Source organism: Sylvia atricapilla, chromosome 9 (assembly GCF_009819655.1).
Source record: "Sylvia atricapilla isolate bSylAtr1 chromosome 9, bSylAtr1.pri, whole genome shotgun sequence".
Taxonomy (NCBI): domain Eukaryota; kingdom Metazoa; phylum Chordata; class Aves; order Passeriformes; family Sylviidae; genus Sylvia; species Sylvia atricapilla.
In genome coordinates, this window is record NC_089148.1 from 30,641,571 (window position 1) to 30,666,937 (window position 25,367).

A 25,367-nucleotide genomic window follows, 5' to 3' on the forward strand; every position below is an offset into this window, starting at 1 on the left:
CTGGATCAGGATTCTGCAGACCCTTTGGGAGCACGTGTCAAGTTACAGACCATGTTTAGCAGCTACACAATTAGAACCCCCTGGAAAATGCTTCCCCCAGTGAGTGCTTCCAGAGAATTCCAGGGTTCCAGCATAGAACTCCTCTTTGGCATCCTCTAAGTGGCACAGAATTCTAGCTTGGCATTATTCTTGGGGTTTGAAATTCTAAGCCATCTTGATCCACATGCTCAAATCTCAGGAGAACTGACTTTGCCCCTCACCTCTCCCAGGTAAAGTGCGCTTTTATCGCGTACATGTGTATACCTTTCTGACAGGAACTTAAAAATGCAGGTTACTTCCTGAAAAGAACAGAAGTCTCAGTTTTGTAATAGCAAGGGTTTACTCGTGGCCTTGGGTAACATTTCTTTTTCCATTCTGCACCCAGGTGGCTGGCACTGACCTTCCTTCCCTTTCCTGGTCAAGTGCAGGGTGGAAGTGCACGCTGGCAGCCAAGCCCTTGTCAGCCCTGCCTGCTTGGAGGGACACTGAAAGGGCAAGGATGTGCACCTGAGAGAGCTCTGCACGTTGGTGATCCACGGCTTTTACAAGCCCAGAAGCGCTTGTGGACAAGTGGAAAAGCAAAGTAGCATTCCATATCCCGGAGGCACAAGTTGTTCACCTTCCCTGCAGTCGTTGGCAGCCTGGGTTCCTTGGGGCTGACAACATCTCTGTGTCATTACACAATATTGGGGCACATCCGCGAGAACAAACCGTTAGAAATATCTATAAAAGGCAGAATTAAAAAAAATATTTTCAGATGTGAAATGAGATGATGCTTCGCCTGCGTGGGGACAAATTGATCCAAGTTTTGTGATGATAGTGTCATTGGTTTCATATCAGTTATCTCAGCATAACTTTTTGATTATTTCTGAAATCATGCACAGAATGAGGGGAGATTCTGTTTGACCTTTCAGACTTGCTGCATTTAAATTTTTCCTATGCTTAGAAATATTACAGAAAAAAAACCCCAGCAGGTAATATTATTTTTGTATAAAGCTCTCTAATTATACTAGGCATGTTCAGAATACATTAAAGATACTGTCCTGACAGAAAAAAATTTACAGTGTGCTTTTAGATATTACATAACTAATGAGAGCAATAAATGCTAGGAGAACGAATGGATCAAGGTTACAATAATAAGATTATAGGATTCCTCCACTATGTGTGCATAGTTTAAAATTCACTTCGATTTTGCTACCTCAGTCTGGGCTTTGGTTTTTCATTTTGGCTTTTTCTTTCTTTATCAGATTTAATTTTCTCTCTGAATCCACCAGACCATAACAACCTGGCTAAAAAACTCTGACCAGACCTCGGATTTTCTTTCTTTTTTCACTTCTTTTTAAATTTGGATTGTGCCTGCTCTGCTTGCAGAGCCACTGTTTGTATCAGAACCATTTTTATGGCCTTTTCTCTGACAGCAGTCACAACTGAAGTATACTTGAATGCTTGCATTACTTTATTCTACGTGGGGAAAAGGGTACAAAAAAGAGTAATTATGTGATTTCTATACAATTACACCCGGATTCTTAAATCCCCACGTGTAAGACCCACAACTTGCACCATGCACGTGGTGTGTGAAATGCATGCAAAACTCGTGCTAATGCTCCCTCTTCTCCTTCTCATCCCGCCTCAAGAGTCACTTACAAACGATTTGTGAAAAATCAATAGTGCACCTTACTGGCTTTTTTGTAATGTATAAGAAAGGGCATTTTTTTGCCGATTTTTTAAACACTGAAAATATCAGGATTGTAAAATTGGATTTTTATTGGTTTTCTTGGAAGATCTTTGGGGTTTCGACAGACGTGTATTGACAGCAGCCACCTCTAGCTGAATCAGAAGTATTGAATGTATAACACAAATCATTCGATTTTCAACATATTTGAATTATCCTCATGTTAAAAAATAAGTGATCGGGAATCTTTTTTTCTTTCAAGTCTTTGCTTTTGTGTTATTGTTCTTTCCTATGTTCTTTAATCATCACAGCCTTGCAGGCTGCAAACTAAAGATAAACAAACAATAGAATATCTAATGTTTCAAATACAAGCACAGATAAAAAAAAAGTAAAGCATACTCCTCAAGCTCTTATAGATTATAAATAAGTAGAGAAATGGCACAAATCAGTATTTAGAAAAATAATTCATTTCTCAATATTTGTAATGAAGGGAGTTGTCAGTCACATTAGTTTTTATGTAAATTTACCTAAGCTGATGAATCATAACTGAAATATTGTCTAATCTTCCTGGGTTTGGCCAGCATTTCCATTTCTATTTCGATTGCCTCAATTCATTTTTGTTTGCTTATATAAGGAGTTTTAAGGCCCCATCCCAGGGCCCGTAATGAGCAGAGTGAAAAGAGGGGCCGCTTCAAGGCACTCCAGTCCCACACAAGCAGCGGCTGCCCAACACATCCGACCAGTCTCCACGACAGACACTCAGCTTGGCACACGGCTGACGATTCGTTATCATTCCTTCGTAGACATCACAGCAGAGGAGATTTTTAGGGAGGGATTTGAAGGAGGAAAATTAGGCGAGTGGGAGTGCGAAGCAGCAGCGAGGGAAAGCATGAAGGTGCTGGTTTGAAAATGTAACAAGTAGAGAGTTATTACTGAATGAAATGTGTGGGGGGAAGCCGTCGGTTTCTCCATAGGCTATTAAAAGAGGATGGGGTGGGAATAAGCTGCAAAGAGCCACAGAAGTGAGGCAGCTCTTGCTTGCCAAGATGCAGAAGGGGGCGGGAGGACGCGCTGGAACAAGGAACGGGGCTGAAGCAGCAAATGTGGGGATAACCGGGTGTGTTCAGTGTCTCCCAACACTGTTTTGTTATTATCTGTTGTTTTGTAATGCTCAAGATCAGATTGTTGGGGCCAAAAGCCTCTTTGTACTAATGACAACCCCAACATGTTCTCAGGTGCTCTAAAAATACACAAATAAATGTAAGCAGCTGCTCGTCCTGAAAACCATGTCCCTCATTCTTCAGCCCTGATTTGAGTTACACCATTCAGTTATCTTTCTATTTCCTAAAGAACTTTTCACATGAACTTTCTAGTTCTCTCTTGTCAAATTATCTTACTGTTTTTGGAAAGACTGCATATCATCTATATTTAACACCACTTCAGCTTGGTGAGGTGACTATAACATAGCATTAAACTCAGACTAAAAAAAATGAGTGTGGCATTTCTAGGTTTTTCAAGTGCGTTAAGTCAGAAGAGATAATTTGACTGGAAAAAGTGCTTTTCCCCAAATGTCTCTGATTTCAATAGAACTTCTTGCAGGTATTTGAGTTGAGTTAATCGGCTGGCAATTAGATGCAAAAGGCCTTTGGATTAGTATTTGTGGTCACCATAGAGAGAAAGTCTCAGAGAAATGTGAATGAAGAGGTCACCCGAAGAGCAGATATGGAAGGTCTCTCCACAGGCACTTAATTCTTAGAAATTTACAGATGAAAAATGCTATATGGGTATTAATAGATAGGAATGAAATATGGATGAGGGGACACTAAAGCTGGAATTGCAAGTAGAACAAAGGGAATAAGGGGATGTGGGGACATGGTAAGAAACCAGACTAGAGCTGCGAACTTGGACAGAACTGTTTAAGATCTAAAAAAGATAAAAAAAGAAATATCAAATAAAGGAATGAAGAGATCAATACTATGAGAAATTATTTGAAGGCGAGTTGGGATGGGACATGGCTACCAAGGAACATAAAAGAAAGAAGAGAAAGATCAGAGTATATGTGGCATATTCTGAAGAGGGAAGTCCCAGGATCATTTGCCCAGCAATAAATAAGGACGAGCAGAAGGCCTGCGTGATTTGCTGGCCTGGAGCAAGGCTGTAAGGGAAAGAATGTGTCTGTGAGGGTGTGTGCACTTAGTGTAGCTCACTGTCAGCACCGAGACAAATCCACCTCTTTAGTATGCGAGTGACCGCCTATAGTTTATAAACACTGCAGAGGGCAAAGTCTAGAAAATATTTTTGCAGAGCTCAGATGTAGATGGCCTCCAACATTCTTCTGTGCAAGGGTGTATCTTTCAACCCCATCACAAAGCCCCCTTGCTACTTTCATAATGGAACAGGAATTGGGATAAAGTAACATTCAATTAGCTTATATAATACTAAAGTAAGATACTGAGAGTGAAGAGAAATAGATAAATGAAAGAGGCCTAAGAGCTACTGAAAAAGAAAGGAAACAGTAAAGGAAGTGAAACCATGAAAATACGTACTACAAAAATAACCAGAGAGCTATGAACTGAAAGAAGAATGAACAAGGTTGCAAAAAGAAGCAGGCTTTCCCTTTTCCGGGGAGAAAGGAAGCCACTGACCTCACAGAAAAATCGAAGGATGTAGAACATGTAGGTATTATCCACGTGAGTGTTGTTAAGAGGAGCTGAACTGGACCAGAAAAGGCACACACTAGGTCGGAAGACAAAGAGGTAAAGTGATGTTTAAACAACAGAACTCAGATGGACAAAGATACAATTTTACATGCCTCAATTTTTAATCTTGGATTATTTCCTTGACTAGTCACCGGTTACTAGGAAGTGGTTACATTAATTGACTAGATTTAAAGAAGCAAACACCTGACTGAGTGCATAACCATAAACACAGTCCTGCCGCTTCCATTGCTTAGCATTGCTCCAGAGTTTGAACAGCCACCTGGTTCGGGTGCATTCAGCCCCACGTCTGCCTGTGTGTGCACATAAAGCCGAGCCCTGATGCCCGTGCTTGTTGCACTGCGCTCGTCCCGTGGGCAGCCTCGCCTCCGAGAGGATGGAGCTGTGTGCGCAGAGGATGCACAATGCAGCCCGCGCCTCGGCATTAGTGAGACACGCCTGATCACACCCAGCCCGCCGGCTCCCCCGGGACTCGCACACATCATTAGCCCCTGTGCACCGGAGCCTTCCTCGCCGTGTTTGCCACATGGTGAGTGTCACCCAGCGGGCCCGCCAACACGAGCACGCAGAAACCCTCCCGTCCCCAGCGCTGCGTTTGCCATATGGTCAGGCTCACCTGCTGGGGCTGGGGCAAGGAGACAGACGGGCAACACTCACACACATAATGAAGCTCCCCACTGGGCTGCCTTAAGAAATTAAAAAAAAATAGTGATAAAATAAAAGGTGACATAGCTGCCACATGACCGGACTCACCTGCTGAGTCTCGGGGCAGGGCGCGGCCGGCAGGCACACGGACATTTGAATTGGCCATTCCTGCCGGGGCTGTGCCTCAGGGCGTGAGGCGGCGGCTGCGGCAGCGGGGCTGTGCTCCCTTCCCTGGGCCGGCAGAGAGCCCAACCCGCACGGGCCGCCGGCCCTCGGCCCCGCTGAGCCCTGCGGAGGGGACGTGCACCCCCGTGACACCAGGACAGGGGACACCAGGAGCAATTTCTGCACGGGAAGGGTGGTTGGACGTGGGAACGGACCGCACGGGGAGGCCATGGAGTCGCCGTCCCTGGAGGTGTCAAAGACTTGGTGCCACGGTCTAGTTGACACAGTGGTGTTTGGTCTTAGATTGGACTCGATGATCTCAGAGGTCTTTTCCAACCTGCTGTTCTGTGGTAACGAGCCTCTCCTCCTCAGCGCCCTGTGAGCACCTCGGGCCCACACCGGCTCCCACGGGCAGGCACGGGCCCCGGGAGGCGCTGCGGTTACCGGCACAGCCCGGTCCCCGGGGGCGCGGTGACGGCAATCGCCGAGGTGGCGGGCAGCCGCCAGGGAGCGGACAAGGAGCCCTCCCTTCCCCGTCCGAGCACGGCGGTAACCCGCGGGCGGCGGGGCGGGGCGGCCGTGCGGGAGGCAGCCGCGCTGCGCGAGGGGCGGGCGGCCGGCGCCGCTCCCCTCACGGCCCGCCCGCCTCCACCGCGGCGGCCGGGCGAGCACGGCGGCGGCCTGCCCCTTCCCGCGCGGGCTGTCCCCGGGCGGGCGCCCCGGGATGGGCTCTCCGCGGGCAGGGTGGGCCCGGGGAGCCGCTCCGGGGAAGGGTCTCCCCGGGCAGGCCGTCCCCAGGGAGCGCCCTCAGCCCCGCCGCCGTGCCGGGGGGGCGCGGGGCTCCCCCAGGGCCGTGACGCGCGTCGCCATGGCGACGGCCGGGCGGCGGTGGGGGGGTGGCGGGATGACAACAAATATGGCGGAGAGGAGCAGGACGGCAGAGACGGGTCAGTGCCGGCCGCAGGCGCCTGGGCGGGGGGAGAGGGCCAGCCCCCCTTCTCCAGGGGCTTCTGGCGGTAGAGGGGGCCTGCCTCGCAGCGGAGTGCGGAGACGGAGCCCTTCTCCTTGGGATGACGGGGGGGAGCACCTCTGGCCGAGGGCACCGAGGCGGTGAAGGGGCCGCGGCGGAGGCTCCTGCCCGGGGAGCCGTGACGAAGGGCAAAGCCCCTTCCCTTGGGGAATGAGGAGAGTCTTCCCAGGGACAGGGTGGTTGTGGGGAAAGCTCCTTGAGGCAGGTAGAGTGGAAAGATCTCCCCGCGTTCCAGGCCTGCCTGAGCGGGACTGACCCGCTGTGGGGTGGAAGGTGTGAGGGCCAGAGGCCGGCTGGCCCGGCCGGCGCTGCGGGGCCGAGCCCCGGCGGAGCACAGGAGGAGGCAGATGTGGGGCAGCCTGCACCGTGCTCCATCCTCCCGCACCGTGCTCCGTCCTCCCGCACCGTGCTCCATCCTCCCGCACTCTGCTCCATCCTCCCGCACCGTGCTCCGTCCTCCCGCACCGTGCTCCGTCCTCCCGCACCGTGCTCCATCCTCCCGCACCGTGCTCCGTCCTCCCGCACCGTGCTCCGTCCTCCCGCACCGTGCTGCATCCTCCCGCACCGTGCTCCATCCTCCCGCACCGTGCTCCATCCTCCCGCACTCTGCTCCATCCTCCCGCACTCTGCTCCATCCTCCCGCACTCTGCTCCGTCCTCCCGCACCGTGCTCCATCCTCCCGCACTCTGCTCCGTCCTCCCGCACCGTGCTCCATCCTCCCGCACTCTGCTCCATCCTCCCGCACCGTGCTCCATCCTCCCGCACTCTGCTCCATCCTCCCGCACCGTGCTCCATCCTCCCGCACTCTGCCCCATCCTCCCGCACTCTGCCCCATCCTCCCGCACTCTGCCCCATCCTCCCGCACTCTGCTCCATCCTCCCGCACTCTGCTCCATCCTCCCGCACCGTGCTCCATCCTCCCGCACTCTGCTCCATCCTCCCGCACCGTGCTCCATCCTCCCGCACCCTGCTCCATCCTCCCGCACTCTGCTCCATCCTCCCACACCATGCTCCATCCTCCCGCACCCTGCTCCATCCTCCCGCACCGTGCTCCATCCTCCCGCACTCTGCTCCATCGTCCCGCACCGTGCTCCATCCTCCCGCCCTCTGCTCCATCCTCCCGCACCGTGCTCCATCCTCCCGCACTCTGCTCCATCCTCCCGCACCGTGCTCCATCCTCCCGCCCTCTGCTCCATCCTCCCGCACCCTGCTCCATCCTCCCGCACCGTGCTCCATCCTCCCGCACCGTGCTCCATCCTCCCGCACTCTGCTCCATCCTCCCGCACCGTGCTCCATCCTCCCGCCCTCTGCTCCATCCTCCCGCACCCTGCTCCATCCTCCCGCACCGTGCTCCATCCTCCCGCACTCTGCTCCATCCTCCCGCACCGTGCTCCATCCTCCCGCACTCTGCTCCATCCTCCCGCACCGTGCTCCATCCTCCCGCACTCTGCTCCATCCTCCCGCACCCTGCTCCATCCTCCCGCACCGTGCTCCATCCTCCCGCGCAGGGGCAAAGGTGGCGGTGGCGAAGAGCAGAGCAAACCGGAGGTGTGGAGGAGCTCTCCCCTTACACAAGAAACGACCGCCTGCGTGAATTAGCATGAAAAAGTAATACGTGAAGACACAGGTCTGGAACTGAAACTGCAGCACAAGGCTGGTAGCTACTGGGTTTACCTGCAGGTGCTGCTTGACCTGTCTGGGAGGTGTAAAGTAGCCGGAGACTGCAGAGGGACAGCGAGCAGCACACCTGACAGCTCCCATCCCTTACACTGTTACTGAGGAGTTCTTTAAGGAAGGTGCCAAATGTTATTCTTCCTATTCAGGATGTATTAACAGCGGTTTTAACTGCGAGATAAGTTTGTTTGGGAAACTGAAGTTTTGTGTCTCCTCATAAATGATAAGGACCCTCTAGGTGTAGGGGTCTTTCCTGTTGTAACAAAACACCATTGAGGTCTTTTCCAATCCACATGAAAACGAAAGCCCTCAAAATATATTACAAAGATTAGAGCTGCTAACTTTTGGAAGATGGAACAAAGATGACAGTATTCCTGAATATTTAATCTCCCACAGTACCATACATAAATTATCTGGGTTCCTGAACCAGGAGTTCATTTTCCCAGCCTGCTGTGTTACCTGCTGCACCTCTGCTTTTCAGCCTCAGAAGTGGCTCCAAATGAATATGCATTACCCATAGAACTGATCTTGGATATTTGGGCCACTTAAGGTGAAAAAAAAAGATAACTATGTCAAATGCTGTTGTGTTCTGGGAAATGATACTACAGAGTCTGCGTCTAAATGGATTGTCCATATGGTTCTTGCACTCCCTGTGTTCAGCCACACTGTCTATGAACCCGTGGAAAAACACTGTGAAGTTCACTGTGTGTTGAACTTGTCCATGGGGCAGGTGATTATTTTCATCCTCTGCACTCTGCAACTCTGCTAACACAGGTGATGAGCTCTGCCTGAGCTGCGAATCAGGGAACAGATCTCCAGTGCTCCTTGGACTTTGTCAGCTTTCCTGCCCACCCTGTGCCCGTGACCTTGTCAGAACTTCAACATGGAATGTGACTTTCTTACACTTTCCAGGTTAACTTACATGGTGTTCTCTGCTGTGTTAATTAAACCTGCAGCTTCACAGTATTTGCTTTTTAATTTTTACCCTGCCCAGAACTTTTTCCATTTCTGACCATTGCAGCTGACTGATCAATTATTGTCTCACAAATGTTGTGTTTCAGCTTCTGCCAAATTAATGTTTAGTTGCATGTCCTGGTACATGTCTGCTTGAGTTATACAGAGCTTGTCTGGCCACTTTGCAAGTTTGATTTGCAGGTGCTACTGTTTTGGAGAAACATGATAAGGAATTAAAAATGCAAAGAACCACAAAGATAGGGAGAAGAATCAAAACCCTGAGAGAAGAGGAAGCAAGCTTGTGATCTTGGCCCATTTTAAAGAGAGGTCATGGAAACTAGGCTGTGGGGAAAAAAGGTGGGGTGATTTGGATTTTTTTCTGACTGCCAGCTGACACTAAGTCGACAGGCAGGTTCTTTCCATGGCAAATCCTTCAAAGAATCTCTTTTTTTCTCCCCTTTACTGCTGGGTGACACTAACACTGTTGTTGAACACGTAATTGGGGAATGTTCCTGCTGCATCCTCACTGCTTAATGTGACTTCATCATATGTGGGATCTTGAGCATCTTCAGGAGATACAGGAATGTAGCTCTGGAACCTGCATTTTGCACAAATGCAAGGAGAATAAAGCCATTACAGAAGGACTGAACGTTGTTCAAACCATATAAATCAATTTAGCCTGTAAGAGTATGTTATACTTGCTGGATTTTTTTTTTTAAACAACAACATCATGTTTTTAGTTGTGGATCAGAAAATGCAATAACTCTCATCATCGTATCTTCCCATCTTGAAATACTGATTGTTATTTGGAATTTTTGCATAAGGAAATTGTGTTACAGAGAAGTTGAAGGTAACTTATTGATGATTTATAGCAGCACAGATTGCTGTGATGGACCATTCTTTACTGATTTAGTTCAGAACCCAGGTTTGACAGGAGTCGATGTCAGAAAAAATACAGTGAGCGCTTAGAGATAAGGGATTAAAAAAATTAGGTTTCTTCCTAAAAGTTACCTGGCAGTGAATTATGCACATCTAGGATGCTTATGACCCCTCTGAACTCTTAGATTTGAAAATACACTGTGTCAAGACATTTTGTAAATTAATTATGCTTTGTAGAAAATGCATCTTTTTATAATGCAAGAATTTTTCATTTCAGTTTTATTAGTATCGCTTTCTATTATAGGGAAGTAAATATCTTAATCTGTCTTATACTGGTAATTATTCTTACTATTTCACTATATACAAATATTTTCATATTCCATTCCTTTTCTCTGTAAACGACCTTTGTTTCTGTTTTTGCAAATTTTTAACCTTTTAATTTTTTTTTTTTTAAGCTGGAGAGGGGGATTAGAACACACAGAATTGCACAGAGCAGTTCAGAAGAGGGATTTCCATCAGCTTTTAGTCTACTGTTAGGCTGAGCATTATTCTCTACATCATAGTTTCAGCCAATTTGTGTATTTCAAGTAAAATTGAGACTTAATATGGCAGGTAGATTATCTCACACCTGTCTAGTACAGAGTTCATATTCTGCTGCTATCCTCACTGGACTAGGCAGACATCTGCTCTAATCTATTAAAATACTTTCTGTATTCTGATGTTTGGTTAGAGTGCTGCAAATCAGCTCACTTTACTCTGAATTAGTCATTTTCCCATTGTAGTTGGTTCCTTAGTCCTACCTGCTTTCCTCAAAGTGTTTAAATCTGTTTTTTGCAGTAAACTCTGAATTTGTATGCCTCCTGTTTGGTTTCCCAGGCTGAAACCTTCATGTCTCAAGCTGGGGATCCAACTTAAAAGCAACGTAAATCTTCACAAATGGAGTCTGCAGGAGGATGAAAGTGATTGAGTCTAGTTAGTTTCTCTTAGGAGCTTCTTGCCTTTACTTCCAACTGTTGTGCTCAGCTGACCTTGCTGTCATAAACCTCTGGAGGATACAGGATACAGGAAAGCAAACAGTTTAGTTAAGTTTCATCAAGACCAGATGAGTGATATTTTTCCAGTTCTGTAGCAAAGAGGACATTTTAACTTCACTAAGGAAGGTTTAGGAGTGGGTTGTAGTGAGTACAGAGTGCCTGTATTTCCTAAATTTTTTGACCCATGAACCAGAGGAAAGTATTTTCCATTTTATAATTTCACTAGTTATCTCATTCTCCCCAGGTTTCTGCTCAAGGCATCTGTATTACCTTCAGAGGCCTTGCATCTGGAGACCTGAATGATCAAAGGGTGCAGGTTATCTCTGAGTTCTGTAATAGTTTTCTATCTGAGGCAACTGCATATTAGCCTGGATTGACAGTTCTAATATGGGTTATTCCACAGTTGCTAGTCATTTTGTGGATATTAGTATTTCTGGTGTTTCATTGTGTCATCATCACTAAAACCATAGGGAAAGCAAGAAAAGGCCTTTACTCACAGTACTGGACAGGAAATAAAGAAATGTCTTTAGACCCCAAATCCTGGTTATCAGAGTGAACAGGCTTCCCAGCTGAATGTGGAGTTTTTTATGTTGATTTACATGTCACGGTCGGCGCCTTGCAGAGTGCTGTTGAGTCACATTTTATGGTAAGAATGGTTGGAATGTTCGAAGTGTTCACAGCCGTGCTGTGACCTGGCTTCAGGAAGGAAAGCTGCAAACCTCTGTTGAAAGCTCAAGCCCCACCCAAAGTTTGTGTAGCAATTAGTGTTCCTAAAACACTTAGTGTTGAGCACATTATTTCAGAGATTTGCACGTGAAGGGGCCAATAGAACAGCTGTGTAAATCCTGCAGTATTTCCTAATTGATTTTAATATGATAATGCTGAGCTGGATTGTTCTGAAGATAGCTTTTCATTATTCTTTCAAAAAAGAATAGCAATTCTTTTAAAAATATTTAATCACATATGGTATGACAGCATTCTAGTGTCAGGGACATAACTGCTTTCTTTTCTGTGGCCTTAATTGTTAAATAAAAAGCCAAACTAAATAAGAACATAATTTACTTGTCTTTAAATATAGGCCTTTTTGATAACCAATTCACCGGCTTTATCATGAGGAAATTTAAAATAGGAGAGATCAGCTAATTACTTTAACAATGTGATTTAATCTTGGCCAAAATAACACCACACATCAGCGGTACTTCTGCTTCTCCAGGTAAACTTAATTTCTTCAATTGGATTAAATTTTCCTAAACGATTTCTGAATTTTAAAGTGTATACAAACAACAGAGCTTATTTTGTAATCTACACGACTAACCTGTAGGCATAGCAGTATTCCAGCGTTTGGGTAAAGACACTGCAGCCTTCATGCTGAAAGGGATCTGCCCCATGTCTCCTCCTGTCAGCACGGGGAGGCTTCAAACCTCAGTGGGAAACTGTGTGCGGACCGGGCCCAGCCTTGCAGATGTTCACACAGCAGAAAGAGCTGCCTGCAGTTGTTTATAAAATGCTGCAGGATGGATTGGTGAACAAATCTACAATGGGTTTTGTTCAATAAAGACATTTGCCAGAAATTGCATTGGTACGCTTCAGCCAGAGCAGTTGGAAGTCCAGGGGACATCAGAGAAATGTTTCTTCTGAGGCCCTTTGTACGACTGTTAACTATTGCAGTTTTAACTGCATAAGTTGAAATATTTGTTGAAGTTGCATACAGAAATTAACTCTAGTTGCTGCAGAAAGGTATTGCAGTGATCTTTTAGACTCTATTGCTAGTAGGTTACTATTCAAATAATTTCCAACAGTTTTCAGTTATTCAGTGGAAAAAAAATCCCCACCAGAAAAATTCATCTAAGAGCTGCTAATATAATTTTGGTACTTAAAGCTTTGATCATATTTTTGTTACGTAATTTGCCATATAAGGAGACCTGAGAACTACTAATGAAGGCTTTATACAGCCAGAAGATATAATTTCAGACAAAGAAAGAAACAGGAACATGTTGGGTATTGCAGTTGCCATTTTTGAATGGTTTACCATTTCCTAGCCATATTTCATGCATTTTTTTCTTTGACAGATAATCAAAGCTTTGAAAAGTTACTTACCTCAAGCCTCCCAACGTTTTTTTCTTTCAGTGAAGTTCAAAGCACCTTATTAATTACTAGCACTTGTGAGAGGAGGCTTTTGAATTTGTAAAAAGTAAAACGAGACATATTGAGAATTTTAATAGGCCTTATACTAAAATTTGTAAAACAGAAGTTTCTGCAGGTTTCTTTAGTGTGGCTGTCAGTGCTTTTAGTTGGCAAAAGTCTCATGCAAAAGACCAGCTTAACCTCAGGATGCCTTTTTGTGGCCTACATAGCATTTCTGGTTTTGAAAGTGGAGCTGTATAAATCTAATGCTCAATAAAACAGGTTTTTAAAGTCATCTCCGTGTGTTACAATGGAACCAGCTTGATCTCCACATGGGGCCACTAACAGGAGTGGGCCCCCTCAGCCTGCCCTCCAGGTGAGACACCTCACACAGTGGCTGTCAGATGCCACAGAAGAGATGGACAGCTTGTCTGCACTGGGAAATTGTCTTTCCTCCTCTTGCTCTTTCCTCCACAACACCTGCTTAGGGACAGAAGTCACAGAGAAAAATGGCTGAATAGTCATTGTTACCTTTTATAAACTTGGTTTAATGAAGATGTCTGATAACTTGGTACAGAAAGCAGCAAGCCCTGGACAGAAGAGGTGCTGCAGGGCACGGAGGGGAGTTTGTGCAGCTGTTCCCTGCTCTGTCACTGAGATAAGTTATCTCTGTGCTGCTTTGCTCACAGCAGTGCTGCTGGACATGCACAGCCACCTGGGGGTGTGCATCGGGCTACATCGCTCCTCTTCTGGAGGATTGATCGTGCTGCCCTTTTCCAGGACGATGGGAATCTACAGAAACCAGCTTAGATTTGTCAAGTGATCTCCCAAGGTAGTTGGCATGCAGAGCCTTGATGCAGAATTGCCATGTTTAGATTGCATTGTACCTGACATAATAAGTTCTTCTGGGCTCAAGCTGTGTCTGCCATTAATCTATAATAGAGGTAAACCAATTTACAATTAATTGAAGTTGGTTATGGGTACACATCAATGTATCCCATATCCCAGCTTCCTTGTCACATTGTCCCTGCCACTCATTTTCTTGACTTTGCCACAGAGGCCAAGCCTGCCATTTAAGAAGTGCTGTATTTGTTAACTTTGGATTTTTACACACATTTTTTGAAGTAATTTTACTGTTTGTATGTTGAAATGGTTTGGAAAACTGCTCTACCAAAATAGTAATGACTTCTATTTCATTTTGTCGCAGACTCTCAAACTCAGGATGTGGACTTTAGTATTAAATCTAGGGCTCTCATCCTGCAAAAATTTAGCAATTAATTTGATGCATTTTTTAATAGTAAATGCTTTTTGTGATTGGTTCTATTTTAGAAAAAGTAATGTATAAAGGTTAGAGACTAAAACTTCCATGTTCTGAAACATATATTTTCTAATATACATATGTATCCCTGTTCTCTCAGTATGGGAAACTAGCTGATTCCATAGTTTCTTTATGTCAAAAATCGAGCATAGAAAAGGGGATGGAAGAAAAATCAGTTGTCTTACATTATTATTATTATTATTATTATTATTATTATTATTATTATTATTATTTTAAGCTCTCTAATGATTCCATTTACTAATTCACAGAGCTGTTTTTTTAGCAGTCAATCTCACAATCATGAGTGAAAACTGGCAAGATTTTCCTTCTACATTTTGTTTCATAAGCACCTTGAAAAATGTGTTGAATTTCAATCTCCACTAAAGCAAGTGGAACATCAGTTCCCGTGAATCACCAGAGCAGAGCAGCAGGAATCCATTGCCAGGAGAGCCCTTTTGGATTCATTGCAGCTCTGCTGATGTGTTTTCATTTGCAATAAGCAGCAGAGTCACTTTGTGATTGCAGACAGCTTCAGTGCTGGGAAGCCTGGCAAGTGACTGTCAGGTTTTCCTGCATATAAAATGCAGATGAGGTGGTGTGATGTGTTAGATTAATGAAAAATTCCTCAAATAACCTATACAAATCCAAAAGCAGCAGCATTATTTCATGGGAACTGTCCATGTGAAATAGGATTGTGAGATAGACTTGCCTCTGGACTACTTACCTACACCCAAAGCCTGTGGTGCTCCAGAATAGCAGATGTTTTGTAACTAGGCACAATACCACTGTATCTGCTGGTTATTTTATTTCTGAATGGTACAAATAAACAGTAATTTCATCGCAGAGCTTTCTCTGTGTAAGTCTTCTTGAAGGTCTTCTTGAAGTCTTCTTTTTGGCTTGTGTTCTGAATATTTGAAATATTTTGTATGCATTTCATATTCCCATAAATATTGTATCAACTTAGTATTTGCTTAGTTAAAAAAACTGCTGAATGTGCTGTATTAGTTAGTAGCATTCTCTGTAGTTTTATTCCTGTTATGTTGCTGATGCAAGACAGTTAATAGATCGTTTGTTTTTGCTGACATTTTTATGTTAGAAAATGGGAATTCTGAAACAATATTTACATTTTTTTTTGCTATATGATACTTTGTGAATAAAATAAAACAAAACTACAGTGATCTAATTGTTTGAAAAGAAATACTAGATTATGTTCTTAAATAAAAGGAATGTGAGTGGACAACGCCTGGATCAAAGAAATTCTCAATAGTTTAAAATACTACTTTTTGGAATGGACTGCTTTGGAACGTAGAGGGAAATGCTAATCTAAACAAAGAAGTTAAAGGAGTTGTTTCAGTGAGTAATTATAACTGTGTCAGTAATTAATAGTGTATTTGATTTCAGCAACCTGGGGGAACAAATTATTTCAGAAGTAGTACTAAAATCCCCAAATTATTTTAAATATGCAATAGTGAAGAAGAGTGTTACTCAAAAGTGAAGAAACTGTGTCTGAAAGTACTGCTGGCTTAAGTTAGCTGGCAGAAGACATCCCTACATCCCTAAACAACAGGTGAATAGGAAGCAAGAGCTAAGGAAAATAACATGTTTCACCATTATCCTAGCCCAAAGAAGGGTATGGGAATGGTGTGTAATAACCAGGATGGAAATTATCCGAGTGCTGAGCTTGCCCAGTTTTCAGTTGCCTCACTCATACTGAAAGCCCAGGCAGCTGCAGCGACCACCTTTCTTCCAGTCACATGGGAAATACGAGGTCTTGAAGAGAGAGATGGTGCTGTGCAAACCTGCTGGGGTGTTTTCTCCACAGGATTTTGTACCCGCCCTGGAGCCCTCATGGAAGGCCCAGTTTCCCATGGATAAAGATTCATTACTGCTATGATGATGTTAGTGGTTGAGTCAGGAAGTGAATTGAAGTCTCCAGAACACTTGAATTAATGATAATCAAAAAATTTTGGTTTTAAATTTGGACAGGTGCATTTGCAAGAAATTTATAGTAGTTGCGCTTCGGGTATCAAAAAATCAATGTAGCTGTTAATAGTGGGTTTGGTGTGGTGCCACAGCTGACCTGAGGCTCACCAGGCTGATTGTGTAGGGAGAATAGCTGAGAATGAGATAAAAGCCCTACCCAAATTAGAAAGGCCAGCTGTATTCCCTCGGTGCTAACCCTGGAATAATGTCCATGATCCAGCTTGCTAGCTCAGCATCACAGCTATGCTGTCTCCCTTTGGCTTTCCTGGGATTCAGCAGATAAGCTCATGTTTCCACATTATGGCATAGACATCTCTTTAAATATAAATTTGGAGAGTTTCTGTTCAATCAGCAGACATAGCAAGACATCAAAAATCTCGTATGACCAGCCTAATTTTCATAAACATAAAAAGTGCTGTTTATATGTTCTATACTTGACCTTGCTGATATTCTTGAAAGACTTCCATGGTACTTCATATGCTATTTTTAGATGTCTTTTGTGGGCAAACATTTTAAATGTGATAGTCAGGGCTGAGGAGTCTGAAAACAAGGACAAGAAATAAAGCCTTGGCCTTTTGCAAAAGCGGAAATCAACCTACTTCTCTGTTATATCAAGAATATTTATTACCTATTGAGTCTTTTTCAGTTTCCCAGTTGAGAATGAGTTGGTCCCCAAGAAAGGAGACACACAAAGTTATTAACTTACAGAGATTAAACTTTGTTAGTCACTGAAGGCTATAAAATCTTGGGTCAGGGTCATTGCATCGGCTGCTACATATAAGATGCTTCAGTTATACTTAGCTTGGCTCAATGTGAGTTATCTTTAGTTTAGAAATTTATTTTGTCATGACTTCCTCCAGTTATGCTGTCAAGTTTAAGTGAGAGATAATGCGCTTTTGTTAAATTAGTGCCTCACACCCAGGACAGCTGCTGAAACACGGGTATATACATATTATCCAGGAATATATATGGATGTGTATACAGCATATACCCATGAATCTCCCCCTTTCCTTCCACTTCTTCTATCTGTCCTCACATATAACACAAACCCAGGTATATAAAAGCTGATTTGTTTCAGTATTAAATAGCATGGGAAATATTTACAGCATTTTAGGATGGCACAAGCAAATAACTAGTGGGTAACTTCAACCACCACCATCTTTTTCCAGTTTTGTGAGTAATATCAGGTTTTCCCCTTACCTGAAATTTCCTCCACTGCAATTCCAAAGCCTGCAATTGCCTGCCTGCTTGACTCAGTATTTTTTGCAGGTCACATTCCCTCCTTGTCTTTGGGAAATCAGTTGCATACAAATTTCAGAAAGATACGGGATGCTATGGAAGAGTTTCACTTCTCAAAATTCTTTAGTACCACAAAAGGGATTGGCTTTAACTCTCCAGTTCTCTTCCTGCCTCAGAATCCCTAGACACAGAATTTCCCCTGGAATGGTAGAAACAGCTCCCTAATTTTTTTTTTTTTCTTGACCCAGAACTTGAATTCCTGTGTGCTCTTCAGCTGGTGTTTCAGCATCTCCTTTCATTCACATGCAGAACTAATTCTCTGAGCCATCCCTTGTTTCCCAGAAAGGGTGGACTTGCTGCTACTTTTTTGCAGATACAACTCTGAGGACTAGTTCAATTTAATAGCTATTATTTTCTCTTTTCTCTGCTAGCTGGGGTTTCATATTATGTACTATATTTTTGTTTACTGTTTATATGTTTTATGCTTTTGTTTGATGTGGGTTTTTTTTACTTAAGTGTTGCTACTATGGCAACTGTTGCATCCTGTGATACCTTTGATGTTATCAAGATACCAAATACTTGTTAAAAAATAAATCTATATATCATGAAATTCATTGATCCTTACTGTGTTTTCAAATAAATATCTTTTCAGTTGATTTATTTGATACAACTGTATTTTCCGTTCTTTTTATTTTTCATTTGTGGTAGAGTTTTACTTTAGAGCTTGTAAGTGCAGTAAAGAGTAAAGGATTTTTTTTTCTTGCTTACTGAGTTCAAAGCATTAATTGCTTGTTAAAATTTTCATTAGAAAAATCTGTTAATACCTTCTTGAACACTTTGGATTTCATTTAAATGACACAAAATATTCCATTGGCATTTGCCTCTAACATTAAGTTATATCCTTTGGAATAGCCCACACTGAGATAATAAATGAGTAATCTTGAAGTAAAGCTTTTAGGTTGAAGATTGGAAACAAATATCGCATATGAACCAAGTGCAAGTCCCACAAGCTGACTTTTCTTCTTTTTCTGTAAACTCATAAGACAATGCCAGCCCCTGGGAGTGAGGAGTCATTGTGCAGAACATTATCTGTCTGCCAGATATCTTCAGTTGGATGTTTATCATTGGATTTTGGACAGGAGCTATAATTGACCTTGGATCGATGGGTGTATCTCTGTGTGGATCTGGTTTTTTTGAAAGGACCATGCAGTGGAGATTTCTCATCACCTTTTCACACTTGTCCAGCCTGGTGGTCAGTGCTTTGTTTTGGGCTAAGGCGCCTCATGTATCTTTTTGTCCCCATTTACCCTGGGCTTTCTGCTCAGTATATTGCAGGCAAAGTCCTATTTGTAATGCCACTGAGCCCCTTGTAGGCACCCCACGTGTCTCCAGCTTTAGTGATCATTTTACTTTACATATCTGCATACAAGAACAAGATTTTCCACCCTGAGCTTTGACTCAGACACCTATTCCACACCTTCTGCTCGAGCAAAGGAGTTTGGGTATATGCATCTAAAGAGGAATGAGGTATTTAGATCTACTTATGCTTCTAACCCAAAATAAAAAATAATGGTGGATTAACTAAGGATTGTGTTAGGAAAGTTGAAAGGTAATATTGTCTGGTAACCTCTGAAGAAAGAGTAACTTGTGCAATAAAATTAGAGATCCAAACCATAAATATGGTTTCCTTCTTATTGTACAACCAACCACAAGCTCTTTCAAGTCTATGGCAGTAAGAACTGCAGTTTATTTCTCCTGACTACTTTTAGAACCTGTGCAAATCTCAGAATTTGCCTGATAATCACTGCTAAACTATAGTTCATTTTTACTTTGCTTGTTTTCTTGAATATGAATATCATCTCACAGTTTGGAGACAGACTTGACAAGCAGTCTGTTGGTCAAAACGTAGGAGGAAAGTAATTGAAGAGACAATTGCTGTAAAGCTGCTTTATCTCAAATTTGGTTTTTAAATGACAACACAATGTTATATTTTTTTAGAACTAGAAGAAGCTGTATGACAATGCCTTCTTGTGGTGACCAACATTTTCCTTGTTCTGCTGGACCTTTGGAATGGGTAATGGTGAGAGAATGGGCACGGTACCCCAGTGTGAGGCAGCAGGTGTGGCGGCCAGCATGCTGGGTATTGTCTCAAACCCTGGGATTTAGAGTCTAAACATATTTTTTTCCCTTTCTTTTCAGATGCCAGTGCCTGTGATTTAAGTACATTTCAGATTGACAGCACTCTGCAGTATGTTTAGATTCTCCGGGTCATGCCCAAGCCTTGCTTTGGGATACACGGCTGTGAAGATCAAAATGACAGTTGTGTTTTCTTCTTTTTCTTAGCATTTTTAAGTCAGTGGAGCTGGAATTCCAAGTTTCTGACTGCTGCTGCCTGTAGGATTTTTAGAATGGCTGCAGAGCATTCAGAAGTCATAGCAGAAATAGCTTGTCTTCCTGAATATCAGTGTTTCTGAAGCCTAGGGACAATGATATAAAACCTTTTATTAAAAAAAAAGAAGTCAAAGAATAAGAGAACATAATCAGCTACTGAGACTATAGACTTGTACTAAATACTCTAATTTAAAAGAATTTTGCTAAAATCACATTGTTTTCAGGTTTGTGGAGCAGACACTGTTATTGGCACAACTTCTATAAGTGCTAATTAGCCAAAGCATGAGTTGAGCAGTGTTCATCTGGAGATTTGGTATGTTTTTGGAGCTAATAGGAGTTGCTGTTGGTCATCTGAATGATTTTTTTTTTTGTTGCAACCTGTACTGGGAGCTCAGATTCACTTCTTTGTGTGGGTTTCTATTAACAGCACTGCTCAAGGCTGATGGAGTTTTTTTGGATACCTGGAAAATTTTCCTGGATGATAGGGATCTGGCAATTAGATCTTCATACTGTGGCAGTTTGCAGCAGCAAAATGTATCCTTATTTTATTCTAGAATGAGGATCTCATAAGAGAATGCAGGATATCCTGATGACATTTTTAATTAAAGAAAAAATGTCTACATTCTTCTACAAAGTTGCCTTGCAGTTGTGGGGTTTTTGTATTCCCTCACTTTTCTAATTGGCTGTCATTGTTAGGCAGTAAGTGTGATTAGAAGAATGATGCAGGTTTTCCAGGCAAATTACCACTATATTTTTCCATGTCTGTTTTGATGTAGCTGTGCTCTCCTACCTAATGTAGCATGAGGGTAGCTGCTGGCTGCTAACTCTATGGCTTTTCATGTTTGGCACTTCTGGAAGCTGGGCTCAGTGCTTACACAATTCTAAGAGTCACTGTTAGTTTCTAAAGAGGTACCTTCCTCTAGAAACCAGTGTTTAAAGAAAATGTACTGAAATTTGCATGACATTTATTGTAGCAAGTACTGATTTCATCTTTTCCTAAATGAAAAAAGATGTTGGCTTTACCCTTTGAATTTAAGAAGGGCAAAGGAACTCTGGAAATTTCCAAACTCTCCCTCCCCCGAATCCCAGTCTCCTGGAACTGATTCTATTCGTTTTCACTGGTTTGATGTGAAATATATCCACAATGACAATAGTGATGAATGCAGATACCAGAAGACTCTGTCCAGGTTTTATTTTAAAGCCTTATATACTTAGAGAGATTTCAGGCACCTACAGATTTTATACCTGATAGAAAATTACCATTAAAGTTTAATACTGTGGTAAAAGTAAATCCTAGGGATTTGCTGGAGCCTCCTGGAGTTTAAGCTATGAAGAATTAGAATAAAATATCTGTGTGTCTTACAACCCATAAGAAAAATAATTGACAAAATAAGAACTACATTCCGAGACAATTTCTTTGCTAGGTTTTGTTTTATCTAACCTTTTTTTTTTTTTCAAAGGAGAATCTGGTCTCCTTAAGTAGAATGTGCAGGATCCACTTCAGTTAATTCTCTTCTTTCCCTTTCAGTTTGTTTCTGATTGAAGAGCTGTTTTCCTTCCCCACAAGGTTCTGTCATACATCTTTGCCTCCAGCCAGGAAAATCTGCTTAGGGCTCCCCAGTTGTGAGGACAGCATCTCTGAATCGGCCAGAGGGCTGGAGCCCAGGGTGGCTGTTCTCTCCATCCGAGGGTGGTAATGTATTCCCAGCACCACTCTGCAGCTGCTGAGCAGACAGACACCAAGCCATGTTTTATAGTGGACTCATACAGGCTCCTTTTTGGGCACTGCTCTGGCCTTTTCTTTATCATCCAAGGAGAGCATGCCAGAAGGGACGTGGTGCTGTTGTGCTGTTTAATGATGTGAAGTTCAAAGACAGCAGTTTTGCGTGTTTAGAGATCAAAGATAATGTACCTCAAAATGTAGCAGCAGTGCGTTCTGAATATTCTAAGTACTGTGGAATAAAGAACATGCTAGGAGAGAAATACTGTTAAATGACTATGAATTACAGGCTATTTGATGATTTTATTCTCATTCCTGGAGGGCTACATTAGGTCAGGAGGAGCAGATGGAAACTTTTTGCTGGGACACAGTTACTTGACAGCTTCCTTCTGCATTGTGTAAAGACTCCATTGGCAGATTTTCTAAATTGCCAGGGAGATGTAACTCTCTCTTCTGCCTGCTTTTTCTCCACTGTCTTATGGTGGCAGTGCTATGAATGTTATTCCTTTCTAGTTTCTTCATCTCTCAGTGGCGTTTCCCAGTTATCTTTTACAATTTCTAAGAAGCCTATTACTTTTAGCTGAGACTTAAAGGGAACATTTAGCAAGAGGAGTTCAGTCTTCAAACAGCTCTACTCAGGTGACTCCCTGCCTCCCATTCTTTCACCTTGGACCCTGGCAGCTCATGGCGATTTGCAGGTTTTCCACTAATTTTTCTTTGTGTCTTTGATTCCACGATGTTTGATTGCAAATGGCCAACTTGACTAATCTTAACTGCAACAGCTGTATATTAATCCAGCTCAGGGGAGACTGAGCAAGGGGTTTTCCTCTGGCTTGCACAATGCAGAGGGGTGAATTTTGGCAAGGGGCAAGATCCCAGCCTCGCAGGTGCAGATGCCCCATCCAGGCCTCAGTTTGACTCTGACATTCCCAGGTTAAGCAAATTGCATCAGCACGCTGTTAAAAAAACATCCAGCTAAAATATCCTAAGTAGCAATAAAACAATCTAAATGCCACAGATTGCTGTCTGTGGGTAATTATTCAGTCTAAAACAAATAACCCAGAGGTTACAAATAATAATTTTGCTAAAGAAATACTATCATGCTTTGTGTAATATCTACATTTTTTATATTTTGATGAGGTAAGAAAAGGTCTAAATTCTGTTTGTTCTGCTGTGCTACTTTCCAGAGAGAGTAAGTTTCAAATTTCTTCCTGGGCAAGACTGGGGATTCACATGCCAAATATTCACCTGGATTTGCATATTTCTTAATATGGGATTTATATACCTGTGAAAATATGGGAATATGATAGAAAGCCTGACAGACCCTTAAACTATGGTGTCACTAATACATTGTTATAATTTGTTACTTCAGCTAAGGTGTTTTGCCTCAAGAGGTGCAATACTTTTATGTATGGAAAGGTCATTTCTAATTAATAAGCTGTTTTCATCATTCAGGGACAATATGAATTGCTTGTAAAATTTGTGCGAAATAGTTTCCAGTATAAAAATAAAACAAATTGAGCTTTATGTCACATTTATCATCCCCCACAACCCATTTAAATGTCAAAAAACAAGTACAGACCAAAAGTCTATTTCTAGAAGCCTTAGTAGCCCTATTTATCAGAGTGAAATAAGATATTATCATCCCATTATCCCATCACATGCCTTCTGCACTTGAAGCCATACTATTTCTTCATTTTCTGTAATGCAGAAGATAGTTTTTCTATTGTTAAATATTTCTTGTCCAAGCTGTAAGTAGTGAAGAAAGTGCCAAGTACTCCTTTCACTATAATATAAATGTATAATAAAATAAACAATTATTTACTTGCTTTCTTGTGCATATGTCAAATGTAAAAAAAGAGAATAGTGTTCTTCCATCCCTATTTGGAAACAAATATATTGCAGACTGCAATTTGCTATTATAATTTTACTGTTAGGATAAAGCTTTCACTGTATTCACTGCTGATATATTTTGACAAAAATCATACCATTGTGTGGAAAATTTATGTCCTCATGTATTTTACCCTGAAATAAACGTCGCATTAAAAAACATTTCTCTATTGAAGTTTTTTTCTGAGTTTTGTTTCCTAACGAGGAGGGCTCAGATAGTCACATGGCTCCATGAGTGTATGTCTCTTCCTTCTAATAATTTTAAAATTTCAAATATGAGTGGGACTGAACAGCCTTAAAGGTCCTAAGTTCATTTAAGATGCGTGAAAATAGGCAGCAGAATAGAGGAAAAAGATCCCGTTAATGCTGATGGAGAGGAGGATGCTTCTGAGGGTTGTGATGAAGAAGCTGATGAGGAGTTCAATTCCAGGGAATCCAGCAGGATCTAGAGCTGGAGAGTTCCTGTTGAAAGAAGTAGATCTGGCTGAATATCAGATTAATGCCTATGAGAGCGTTCAGCCACAGGTCATAAACATGCAAGAAACCAGGCTGGGTGGTTTGTTCCTTAGAGAGGCTTTAACAGATGATACCATTATTATATCCAGATTCTTACACACTACACTTTGAAAAGAAAGAATTCATTTACTGGTGCAGATGTTAAGTGGTGCAAATTTCACTTTATGTAGAAATGCATGGAGGAGTTGCCTTCTACTGATTTTTATATATTCTGTATATTCTGTTTATGCTCATGGGTTTTGGTTTGTTTTTGTTTTTTTTTTTTTGTTTTTTTTTTTTTTCACTTTTACTGCAACAGGCAGTGCCATGGGAAGTGATGATATCATAGCAGGGAACGTGAGCAAGTACATTGTTCTCCCAGCTGGTTACTGTGGACAGCCTAAAAAAGGACATCTTATATTTGATGCCTGTTTTGAAAGTGGTGAGTATTTGCAGTGTTATGTTCACCTAGTTGTCAATATATTAATTCTTTAAAGTCTATCACTCATCTTTTTATAAAGTGTCTTAATTCTAAAGAAGACTTACATAAAATGCTACTTAACAAATTTAGCTGATTCCCTTCAGTCGCAGTATGCCTTCAAATCAGACTTCAAATGTTAAAAAGGTTGTGAAGTTTGCTGTTGCCTACAATAAAAATTTCATCAGGTCCATCTTTAACCACATGTGGATACGTAACTGGATTTTATTCTGTCATTATTTATGTGGTAGTGTTTATGTATTTATGATGTAGTATATAAAATATGCTATTTAAAAATTTAGAAATTTACTGGGGCAGTTAACCGAGTAAAGTGCCAAGCCCATCCTTGCATAATTAGACAAGTTTAAAAATGTGTATGTGCTGTCTTTAAATATATTACTTTGGGTTTCCTGTGGTCTGATCCTATTTTGCTGAGGTTAATGGAAGTTCTGCCTCTGATGTCAATAGGAGAATTAAACTTCAGGAAGCTACTTGAAACTGAAAGAGAAATTATTTTTTACAGGAGTTATACAACACATTAATTTAAAGAGAAATTTAAATTGCTTAAATGCGTGTGGGGTATGTAGGTAAATATATCCCTGAAAATGTAGCATTGTTTAAATTTTTGTGTTACATACATGTGTGCTACCAGATTTTTAGCTAAAATCTATTATTACTGGCTTTCAGACCTACAGAGCACTGTTAAACTCCATATGTAGAAAAGGCATTTGGCAGGATAAACTATAGTTTTCAGCATGGTTTATGTGAGAGGTGCTGGTAATGCCAAAACTGCTCCAGTGTCTTGTAAAATGAGCTTTTTATGAAGAGTTACATCTCTTAGGATAGAATATTGGCTGCCAGTTCCTGGATAAATATTAAAGTGAGTTCTTTAAATCATGTGATGACATTATGTAAAAAGTG

General features: G+C 42.4%; 1 protein-coding gene across 1 annotated transcript in view; it reads left to right on the plus strand.

Moving 5' to 3' along the window:
* Nucleotides 1-6,149: 6,149 nt before the first annotated feature.
* The window catches only part of LOC136365163 (BEN domain-containing protein 5-like), a 564,308-nt gene continuing 545,090 nt past the window's right edge, over nucleotides 6,150-25,367 (plus strand). Inside the window, exons 1-2 of the mRNA XM_066325516.1 lie at nucleotides 6,150-6,185; nucleotides 24,288-24,410. Coding sequence (XP_066181613.1) covers nucleotides 6,155-6,185; nucleotides 24,288-24,410 — 154 coding nt within the window. The 5' untranslated portion in view covers nucleotides 6,150-6,154. The remainder of the gene's footprint in view (nucleotides 6,186-24,287; nucleotides 24,411-25,367) is intronic.